Source organism: Megalobrama amblycephala, linkage group LG23 (assembly GCF_018812025.1).
Source record: "Megalobrama amblycephala isolate DHTTF-2021 linkage group LG23, ASM1881202v1, whole genome shotgun sequence".
Classification (NCBI taxonomy): domain Eukaryota; kingdom Metazoa; phylum Chordata; class Actinopteri; order Cypriniformes; family Xenocyprididae; genus Megalobrama; species Megalobrama amblycephala.
Genome location: NC_063066.1, coordinates 27,205,031 through 27,217,051, shown reverse-complemented (window position 1 = coordinate 27,217,051; position 12,021 = coordinate 27,205,031). Strand labels below are relative to the sequence as shown.

General features: G+C 38.5%; 1 protein-coding gene across 4 annotated transcripts in view; it reads left to right on the top strand.

The window, feature by feature from the left end:
• Positions 1 to 12,021, top strand: part of unc5a (unc-5 netrin receptor A) — a 263,498-nt gene that overhangs the window by 231,725 nt on the left and 19,752 nt on the right. For all 4 annotated transcript variants that reach the window (XM_048176234.1, XM_048176232.1, XM_048176231.1 and 1 more), the window contains 4 exons: positions 364 to 663; positions 2,528 to 2,615; positions 3,145 to 3,313; positions 8,883 to 9,116. In XM_048176234.1, coding sequence (XP_048032191.1) covers positions 364 to 663; positions 2,528 to 2,615; positions 3,145 to 3,313; positions 8,883 to 9,116 — 791 coding nt within the window. The remainder of the gene's footprint in view (positions 1 to 363; positions 664 to 2,527; positions 2,616 to 3,144; positions 3,314 to 8,882; positions 9,117 to 12,021) is intronic.

Here is a 12,021-nt window from a genome sequence, read left to right as displayed (position 1 = left end):
TACATATGAAAAGTGTTTAATGTGGAAAAACAGGAGAACGGCTCTCAAATGGTGAAATACGGAGTTGGATTTTTGGCATTTGAACCTGAATGAAACCACACAGTAAGCTAGATTTAAAGTGTAAAAAATGTAAACCGTGACTGCCAGGCTTTCTTTAAACGCTGTATGGAATTGATTGTGGCTGCTAAAGAGGAGGAGGAGGAGGCATTGATTTATTTACGAGTGAGTCTCTCTCAGCGCAAGGGCCCGGCTACATCCATGGATTTGTGCGTTTGCACTGAATTTCAATTTGTGCTGTGTACTTTTAACCAGCATGACCTTTCGAAGTGTTTTTCACTCGTTTCTTTCTCTTTGTTTCTACAGAAAACTCTCATTTGCTCACCATCCAGCCTGATTTGACCACCACCACCACTAGCTACCAGGGAACTCTACGTTCTCGACACGAAGTCGCCGGGAAGTTCTCCATGAGCAACGGCCCCCTCCTGGAGCCCCTTCCCAACGGCTCCCACACGCTGCACAACGGCAAACTGCCCAGCGACCCCAACGACTTCATGAACCGCCTTTCTTCTCAGACATATTTCAAAACGCTACCGAGAGACAACGTCAACACCTCCTACGGCACTTTCAATTTCCTGGGTGGCCGCCTAACCCTCCCCAACACTGGTAAGATTATACTTGATTGTACTGCAAACAGTACAAAATGTGTTTTTGTGTTTAGTCAGGAGTGTTGTGAAAGAACACTGTAGCTTTGTTAACTGCAATGTTATTATACCGACATGGCCTAAAATGGAAGGGTGAAGTGATCCAATTACACGGTAATCCAAGCAGTTTTATGTAAATCGGGGCACGAGCGAATGCAAACATCTTCTAAAGACGTTTTTCAAGCAACAAGGCAGAGCGGGCAAAGACGTGCTTCCATTTATACACTAATGATTGTGTTATGACAATGACGACCATTTTCGTTTTTCGACAGAAACGGCTGTAATTGGACAATGTCTTGTTTTATTTTCCATTTCTTTTTTTTGAAGGATACCTCACTGCATATTCTGCGAGCCGAGCCAGTGGCTTCATTGTCAGCCGTGGCACTGTAAGCCGATATGCAACGTGCACATTCATAGTGCCTGCAACTCTATCCACTCCAAGGACACCACCAGAGTATATTCAAACCAATTAGTCTCCTTAATCACAGACAGAGGGTTCATCAGGCTGTCACATTATGAATCACTCGCGGTCAAAGAGACAGCTCACGAGGCAGTGGAAATGAAATAACCAGGGTTCCCTCGGCTAAGAACATTGGGTCTCGTTCACTAATAATTGTGTGGATTATTTTGTATTTGTACACAGGAGAACTTCTCATGAAAAATATCCACCTAATTCACAACATGTGCGTACGCACATGAATTTGTTCTTAATCTCGTTTTAATGTTAGTGAATTTGGATTATTGTAAATGAGCGACCCACGAGCGCAAGATTAGTCATTTGCATAAACATCTCCAACATTTAGTATCTTCATATATGGGCTTTCCGCACAACCTTTCCTTTAGACTTTCATCACTCCCGTAAAACATATGGCGCTCTCGCCAAATCCTCCAGCAATGCCAAGTCTGCTATTCTCAAAACCAGTTGAAAGGCAATAAACACCTTTTATACAGACCCAGATTACAGACCTCTTACGCAAGTTTTAGTACAAATGTTTTTTTGAATTATAATTTGTTTGTGAACTTGTGCGTATACATACTTAGTGAATGTGACCCATTGTCCTTCAAAATATAATGTCCAACTTTAGATGCCGTTATCCTCTGTGGTTTTGAGAATGAAGGCAGTACAATTGCATGCCAGCGGTCACCAAGTAATTAAGTAACCAAGCACTGAAGTAATTATAAACATAGTACAGCAGCATTCATTTTATTTTATTTTATTTTATTTTATTTCTAATTAATATTTAGGGATAGGGGTTTGTTCAAATCACTAACCCAAATTTTGAGCAATAGTAATATTTTTTTTTGACACCATAATAATCTGTTCAGATGCAGAAAGATTTATAATAGTGTATAATAATATTTTAGTCATTTTTTATTTTAGTTGAGTTTCATTCTGTCACAATTTCCAGAGTTGGTTGATTTGATTGATTGATTGATTGATTGATTGATTGATTGATTGATTGATTGATTGATTGATTGATTGATTGATTGATTGATTGATTGATTGATTTTGATTTGATTTGTTTGGTTGTTTGTGAATCAATCAATCAATCAATCTCTAAAACTGCACGTTATGCTTTTAATTTCATAGACATAACCCAGCTGTAGGCACTTCCTGTCCCTGTACTCATCTCCAGGACAGAAAGTGAAAGAGTTTTTGAAGGTACACCTGGTAGATGACATCTTTGCCCTTTCAGTGTGGATTTGTAACAGCGTTAACCACATTTTCTTTTGTCACATAAAGGCCCACTGTGAGCTGTGACAAAAGCTGTGTTCAGATTGAACAAATGAGCCTACTTTGTCTCTTTTGTTCCTATTTACATTAGGAATCAGCCTGCTCATCCCGCCAGAGGCCATTCCCAGAGGGAAGATTTATGAGATTTATCTCACCATTCAGAAGAAGGAAGACATGAGGTAGGTCCCTGGAAACAATCTGAGGATCTGCCTCACGAAGAAAGAATGCACAGTTTGAATCAGATTTTTAAAAGGCTCGGCACAGAGCGTCAAATATAATTGAAGTCAATCTCCACATTCTGGCATGTATGATTGTGTGTGTGAGAGAGCCGCTCAGATTTAAGACTAATGCTAGCTTGAGATATCAAAAGCTTGTGTGTATGTGATGTGTGCCTTGTCTGTTACATGCAAATGAGCCTTGGTCCGAGGCACCGAGGGAAATGTTCTCCTGTTTTAGATTTTCCTGTCGGAGCGAAGCACCAGGTAACGGTCTGGCTATTTTTTACTCATGCATTCATACTGTGTTCACGAACAGCTTCCCTACTGGGCTTGAATGCAGAGTGTGAAAAGTCAGATCAGAGCACCAGAGCCCTGATTAATAGTGGAAGCCTGTCTTATTAAAGGGTCTGCTCTGTGCTTGACATTGGCCATCCATCCAGATCCCTTTGGTTGAATCCTGACCGTGTTCTCCCCCTCTGCCTCCCTCTAGATTGCCCCTGGCTGGGTGTCAGACGTTGCTGAGCCCCGTGGTGAGCTGCGGCCCGCCCGGTGTGGTGCTCACCCGGCCAGTCATCCTCAGCATGGACCATTGCTCTGATGCGTGCCTGGAGAACTGGGCCATCCGTCTCAAGAAGCAGTCATATGAGGGAACGTGGGAGGTCAGTGTTCGTTTGCGTTTGTGTGCATTTATGTTTAGCTTAGTGGTAAAGATCTGGCTGATAACTGAAAGAATGCAGGTTTGAAAGCTAATTTTCCCTCTCAATTGCCATTTCCATAGTGTGAGAAAAATCTCATTATAATTCTTATGTAATATATTCTTATATAATATAATATAATTTAATTAATTTATTAATTAAATTATTATATTTATATACTTTTTTTTAGATATATTTTGAAAATTAATTAAAGGATTAGTTCACTTTAAAATGAAAATTACCCCATGGTTTACTCACCCTCAAGCCATCCTAGGTGTATATGACTTTCGTCTTTCTGATGAACACAGTCGGAGTTATATTAATAAATTTCCTGACGCATCCAAGCTTTATAATGGCAGTGAATGGGACCAACGTGTATGAAGCTCAAGAAGGTGCATCCATCCATCATAAACATACTCCACATGGCTCCGGGGGTTTAATAAAGGCCTTCTGAAGTGAAGCGATGCGTTTATCCATATTTAACAAGTTATAAAGTAAAATAACTAGTTTCCACCACACCGCCTTCCATATTCAACTTACTTTTTTCGTAATTTGAATGTGGAAGGTGTAGGATGTCGCCTAAGCGTTTTGAACAGTTGAAAAGTTCGATATTTTACTTTGAATACTTTTCTTACACAAACGCATCGCTATGCTTCAGAAGGCCTTCATTAACCCCCCGGAGCCGTGTGAAGTAGGTTTTGCTTTGGTTCGAGGTACTTTCTTCAGCTTCATACTGGTTGGTCCAATTCACTGCCATTATAAAGCTTGGATGCATCAGGATACTTAATAATATAACTCCAGTTGTGTTCATCAGAAAGAAGAATGTCATATACACCTAGGATGGCTTGAGGGTGAGTAAAGCTTGGTGTATTTTAAAGTGAACTAATCCTTTAAATTTTATATATATCTCATTATATATGAATATAAATTATTAAAAATCTGAAATGTAGAAATGTACTTGGGGAAAGAAAATGTACTTGGGGGTAAAAAAAAAAAATATGCAAAATATAGTTACATTTCTTTTAATATGCAGGGGATGCTGAAAAATACATTTGACATGTTTGTGAGATTTACCCACTTGCGTACAAGTTTCTCCAGTGAAACCAACCCCACATGGCGACACCATGTGAAGTTACGAGAACAAATTCCATCAGCTCCATGCATCATTAGCGTGGCGATAAATAAAGATTCTGTTCTATAAGATAGTGCCTCAATTTAATAAGTGTTGAACTGTATGTAGGAGGAATTCATGCTTACGTTCACCTTTCTTGCCCTTTCCCATCTCTTTTTCTCTCATCATTCTGCTACTGAATTGAATATCTTATGGGGGCAAATGGTCTGTATCGTCATAATCATTTCAAATAGCCTCTCAGACAATAAAGCTCTGAAGTGTCTCCATCAGCGTACTCCTCATTTCACCTCTCTCTCATACCTTCACATTTAATCTCCATTTAATTGTATGGATCTTTTCCTCATTGCATCCCATGGTCATCAGCACCCACCTTTAAACTGAGCCGGGGGTGAGTCCTTCATTATGCCTGATGGCTTTTCCAAATCTGCACTGAACCGCGCCGGGTCGCTGCGAGACGCATCAGGCACAGAGACGAGGAAGAGGAGGAACCTAGGAAGGAAGGGCGGAGGAAGAGAGTGAAGGTCTTCTTTCATGTTTGATACTGTGCATAAATTATTCAGGCTCCTTGGTGTGGCAGCAATGGGGCGGCAGTAGAATGAATAGGCCTGTCTTAGATAGAGGGTAGAGCAGCACTTTTAATCATCCCCTGCCCCAAATATAGCCCATCGGCGGCAGGTCGCCGTTCTTGGCCAGGTACAGCAGACAAAAGAGGGAAAAAAAACACAGGGAAGTTTGTCCTGGAAGGAGCCTTGGCAGACAGACTCGCAGCAATTAATTTCTCCAGAGGACGCAGATCAGCAAAATGCGAGCAGAAGAGAATGAAATATAGTCCGTGTCGTTATCGAACCGCAGGATGATTTTTTTTTTTTTTTTTTTTTCCCAGAGTCGTTTGAAAAAGAAAAAAAAATTATAATGGAAAAAAAAAATTAGACTTCATTGTGGTCAAATGGAAAACGGCTTGTGCCAATACTAATTTCACTGATGAAGATAGTGGCTTATTTTATTGATTGCTGGATGTAATTTCCTGGCCTGGATCCAGAGGTGCATGACAGTAGGGCCGCCTCTCTGTATTTGATTAGATAATGGTGTGAGCGAGAGAAAAAGAGAGAGCCGGTGTGTGAGGAATCTTCCTGATGAGCTTCCTGCAAAAGGTTCTGTCGCCACATATCCCACTTGCCTTTTCTCTAATTAAAGCCACTCTGGGGAGCTATTATGTGATTGTATCTGACCAGAGTCTGTGAGAAAACGGCATGTTCCCTCACAATAATGTTGGCCTTTGCCAGAGTCACGTTTTCTGACAGAATGCCTTTTTTCTCTGGATTTTAATACATTTTTCTCTGTATTAGTCTATAAAAGGCACACTTGAATAATCTCTGATGTCAGTCAGGATTCGTACCTCCAATTAAAGGAATTGTCTTGCCAAGCCCTGATGAGCTCCATATTGTGCATTGCAACCTGTTAATTAGTTTATTCTCCTGGTTATTAGTAGAGAAACAGCTCAAACTGTCAAAGTCACTAATTGATTAACACAAAACAATGGGGTGCAAAATGAAGTAGGTTTTGGCAAAGGATGAAGTAATATATACGTATCTTAAAGGATTAGTCCACTTTTAAATAACATTTTCCTGATAATTTACTCATCCCCATGTTCATGTCTTTCTTTCCTCAGTTGAAAAGAAATTAAGGTTTTTGATGAAAACATTCCAGGATTATTCTCCATATAGTGGACTTCAATGGCCTCCAGACGGTTGAAGGTCAAAATTACAGTTTCAGTGCAGCTTCAAAGAGCTTTAAACGATATGCTTGTATATGCTTTATAAACACATATTATGGCCTTGCATGTGCTTCCGCTTTCTGCATTCTTCAAAAAGCTTACGCTGTATGTCCTACGCCTTCCCTATTCTACTTACGGAAAAAAACGAGGGTGCAAAAAAAAAAAAAGATAATATTAAGAAAATTGCCTTTAAAGTTGTCCAAATGAAGTCCTTAGCAATGCATATCACCTCACAAAAATAAATCTTTTTTTGGCATAAAAGAAAAATCAATAATTTTGACCCATACAATGTGCTGGGTTATTGCTACAAATAGACCTGTGCAACTTATGACTGGTTTTGTGGTCCAGGGTCACATAGGGGAGAGTGGGGTGATTTGTGCCAGAGGGGAAGTAGTTCCACCCATTGTTTCTGGAAAACCATAGAAGAAATTGGTCATGTGACCACATCATTTTGAAAAGTCATCCATTTTACTCATCCTCGAAAGAAGAGAGACACATGGCATGAGAGGAAAGCACATTTTAACTCAAACTGTTTAGTTCCCTTCAAAGTAAAATTTCTATGATCAAGGTTTTTTGATTGTAGTGTCTGAACAATTATAGACAAGTTTGAAAACATTTCACACATGTTTTCTTGCTTTAGCAGGCTATACAATGAGTCTATACAGTTAGCATGATGTTAGCTCTTAACTGTTAGATCATGCTAGCATTTCAAACTTGTGGGTCCGGGGTGATTTGTGCCAAAGGGCCTGGGTTAAGTTGTGCCAGTGACCCCCACTTATGATTATTTTCAACATATTATTAATTTTAATTGTACATTGTACTCTTACATTTTAGCAGTTAAACTATGTGACATTCTTGATTTTAGACCAAAACCCATCACCCATGTTGTGCAAAAGGCATGAAAACAACTAATATTGTGTGATAACTGAATGGAGATGATCAAATTATCATAAGATTTGTGAGTGATTTAGAGCACAGCAGAACTCGGTCAGATAAAGGCTTATTAATGAAAGTTCCTGTCAAAAAAAATTAAGTGTATTAAAAGGGTGGCTATAAAAAAAGCCAGTGTTGAGCAGCAAACAGGTATTTTCATCTTCAGAAAGATCTTTCTTCCTCTCCGTATTGCATGAGAACTGTGGCTTGCTTAATAATGTGGAACAACCTCTAAGTAGGATTTCCATAGACCTGGCAAATTATTTTGTCTGAGATTGATACCAGTTATCTAAAAAAGACATGGATAAACAAACAAACATTTTCTTAGAAAAACTAAAATCTGAATGTTTATTCTATTGAAATCTTACTGATATGTCACTTGCATAATAATTTGGAACGCGGTGTATACTTATATCTATTGCATCTATTGCCAAGGCCTTTTTGCCTGAAATGATTCACAGATATCATATATTGTGTATTTAAATTTTTTGTGTTTTCCCAACAACTACAAAATATGACTTATTCCAACAGTTTAATAGGGTGACAATATCTAAATAAACCTTAAATGAGTAATTTTGTATTGAATTTGTCTTGCTTTCATATAGCATTACAGTTCAAAACATTAAAATGTTCTGTTTTACTTCAGAAATGACTGGCACAATTTACCCCAACGTATTCTTCCCAAAGGCACAACTTACCCCGCACCAGGGGCAAGTTGTGCCACAAGACCACTTTTTTCCCAAAAGCTATATTTCTGAAACAATTTATTTCAGATCAAAAGTTATTGTTCTCAGGGATGCACCACATCCTGAAATATATGTACATTCTTAAGTTGAAGGCATTACTGCCATGGCCTCACTTTAAAGTCACTTTGAGTAAAAACTGGCACAACTCACCCCACTTTCCCCTATGTATTTAAGATTTTTTCTTTCTTTTTTTAAAGACATTATTCACCAGGGGTGCGTTTAATTGATCAAAACTGACATACATTTATTGATAATGTTATAAATGTTTTCATAACTTTGATTTCAAAAGATTTCATAACTTAATATAATTATTTCAAATAAATGCTGTTCTTTTAAACTTTCTTAAATCCCCCCCCAAAAAATCTTGGTTTCCACTAAAATATTAACAGTACAAATGATTTCAACATTGATGATAATAGGAAATATTTCTTGAGCACCAAATACTGAATATATATATATATATATATATATATATATATATATATATATATATATATATATATATATATATATATATATATATATATATATATGTATGGATATATATGTAGTTATCTTTACAAAGCAGAATGGTGAAATAAATACATAAAGTTTGTTTGTTTGTTTTAATTGCTCCTTTTGCTGTATTTGACTTTTCACATGAGAAGTAAATTTGAGCTGTAGAAAAAAAAAAAAAAAAAAAAAAGGAAGCTCTGATCTCTTAGTGGGCACTACCATGTGTGAAGATTCACAATGAACTCCTGCTATTAGTGTCTCATTAGAGCACAGAACACAGTTCATTATGCAGATCTTTCAGTTTCTGCTCACCCAAGTCACTTCGTTGTATCTAAAATCTGACACCGAACATCTTCAGGGCAGGAGTTGACCATCTCTCCAATAACTTCACTGACACAGTTACTCTCTGCCCTCTCCTCTGATCCCCATGTCATTTTCTCATTGGCTCATCAGGATGTACTTCAGCTGGGTGAGGAAGTGGTGTCGGAGCCGTACTACTGCCAGCTGGAGGCGGAGACGTGCCGGGTGTTTACTGAGCAGCTGGGCCGTTTTGCTCTGGTCGGGGAGTCCCTCAGCATGGCTGCTGCTAAACGCCTAAAACTGCTGCTCTTTGGTCCCGCCTACTGCTCCACGCTGGAGTACAACATCCGCATCTACTGCATGGACGACACACAGGACCTACTAAAGGTGAATTCAAAATATGTGACCCGCGCTGGCAAAATGGGTCGGAATGCGTATGGGCTCATTTCAAATACAGGCAAAACAAGTGTAAAATGTCAATTTTGGTCAAAATTGAGGTTTTTACAAAAATGAGTTCATTAAGCCCTCGTCTAGTGATCCCAATGATCCAAATAGCAAATAAGCATCTAAAAGTATCTTTATTTGAGAGGAGTACCTATCCTTTGACCATGAAAAATGTTGTTTTTGTTTCAGAACCTTCAGAAAACTTGAACTCGATTTTTCTCAAAATTGACTTTGCTGACTCTATCGACTTCAAACAGGTGTAGCTCAGTCATTTTTTTTTTTTGTCAGATTCCAACAAATCCTACACCATTTTGAAGGTTTTTTTTAATAGAGAATGGGAATAACAATAACTAATTTTTGAAAATTTGCTCATTGTGACTCATTTTGCCAGCATGTGTTACACATACCATTATGTAAATGTTATTGTTTACCTATAATTTGGTCTTCTGTCTCTTAATCACAGTCCACTTGTACCCTGACGAAAGTACCAACTTATATCAGCATAGTTCACCTAATTTGCTCACCCTCATGTTGTAAATTCATGGAAACGAGCATGAAAACAGTTTTAAAATGTTTTGTTTTCTGTGGAAGAAAGTCATACATGTACAATACAATTTGATGGTGAGTAAATGAGAGAATTTTCATTGCTGAGTGAATCTCTTTGATTGTTGGTTGACCAAAGATGTCTTGCTGGTATCTAGTCCACCAAGACCAAGCATATAAAGACCAATCATAAAAATAAAGGGCCAGGCACACATAACTAGCATACACACGGTTCCAATGGCTCAGCAGCAGTACAGTATGTTGAATTGTTTTCCTTTGTCTCCTGCATGATGGGGGATTTTCTATGACATACATTTGGCTTGTATTGTTCAATCTTTATTGTCACCACCTCTGTTGGGGGTAATTCAAATTTCTGTTTGTGACTTGTGCGGCAAACTTGTTTCGGAGGACTACATTTTAAAACCTTAAAATGAATAACATTTCTGTAATTGTTTAACCATTTTGTAATATTTAGTTATTTGCTGTGAGACACAAAATGCGTTTTCTCCTATGCAGCGACTGACAGTACAACCGTGAGATAACGTTAAACCAAAACACAACATAAATTCACAAGTCACATAAATTTTATTTGTTCGAGAAGCGTTGCGCTCATTGGCTCTCTTACCTGCTTCGTCACAGATTGCGAAATGCCATGTTTTAGCGGATTGATGTTTGAAATGACTACACGCCTTCACGGACACAAGCCGGATTCACATTTTCATGGATTAATCACTTAAATTCTGCTCTCTACCCTTTAAACTATAACCGCGAAAAAGGACTGCTACTCATCATCATTTGAACTACTTTTGGTACTACTTTTGACATTTTTGCGGCTCAAAATATAGTTTTAAATGCTATGTTGTTACTAACAATGCCATTTTTCTACAAATTATGTTTTATTCTTTTAATATTCTGTACAAAATGGGTATGTTTAGGTTTGGAATGGGGTTTAGGGATCTTACATTTATCTATAAAATGATAAAAGGGAAATTATACCTTTATGACATGAAAGATTCGTAAATATTTTGTTTTTTCGCTGTGAAAGCGTAATAATGCTACGTTTAAATGCTGCCAATACGTCAATATTCTATGTTTCAGCACCTATCCAAACATACAAAAATTTACGTTTTATGCCTTTGAAAGTTACGTATTCATATCTACGTATTAACAATGAGACCAGGCTGATATATACATACATACATACATATATCTTTTTCTTTTCATCAGCACAGTCAAATTGTTTGAGTTCCTTTTGGCTTTCAATTTTTTTTTTTGCTTTTTTGCTTCCCCTCTTAACAGATCAGGAATAATCAAGAGCTAATGCCAAAGCAGCCTCCCTCGAGGAGCACGTCTGAGCAGACTGTTAAGATTTCATTTGCATGCTTAATTAGTAAATGAAAAGGAGAGACTCTCTGGTCGTGGCCCCTGAGCTCCGCTCCACTCTCACTGTCAAAGTAAGAGAGCCTGTTCCCTGCTCTGCCCACTCCAGCCTCTGAGAGCCTGCCAGAAAGAATGACCTGCGCTACCCAAAGCTGCCCGCTGGGTCCCGCTAGGGTGGGCTGACAGGGGAAAGAGATTGCGAAAGAGATGCCAGGAATTTGCCAGGTTTGTTTAAAATGAGCTCTTAGCCATGCAGAGATGAGAAGTGCTCCAGCCCATGATGGATGTGAGCACCTCCTCTCCAATTCTCTCCAAAGGGTCCACAAGAATGCTCACTGTTCTGTCATTTTAAAGTGAAGTGTTGAAGTGGTGATTTGTCCCCCCCAAGAAAAGCCCTTTTTATTTATTTATTATTATTATTTTATTTCAAAAGAAGTTGCTGTTGTTTAACGATTGCAGGTGAGGATGTGTGATGTGCTTTTATCTATAGCCATGGTGTTAAGCTGCTAATATATATGCTTTTTTCAACCCATGACCTCCTTTCATACTAACCTTGCCTTTGATCAGGAGTGGGCCACTCCAGGGGAACCTTTATACGTGAACGGACTCAGTCATGCAATGCTCTCGTGTTGAGCTGCTTTCCATGAATCCACCCCATTTGCATTTTTCACTCCCCTCAAATGCACAGACCGTTGTGGTAAGCCTCAATTTCCTCATAGGACAGGCAGTTTTTTACAGGGAGGTTTAGCGGGGAGTCGACATCACAATGCTTATCTCGGTATGAAAAGAGAGAAGATTTTTGTTCCTAAGGTCGGATGCATACTCTATGCAAGTATGTGAATGCAAACACTTCATATTAAACCTTGAAATATACATTTTTAAATTTTGTAAAAATGTCTGTTACTTTAGTCCAGGGATAGACAAC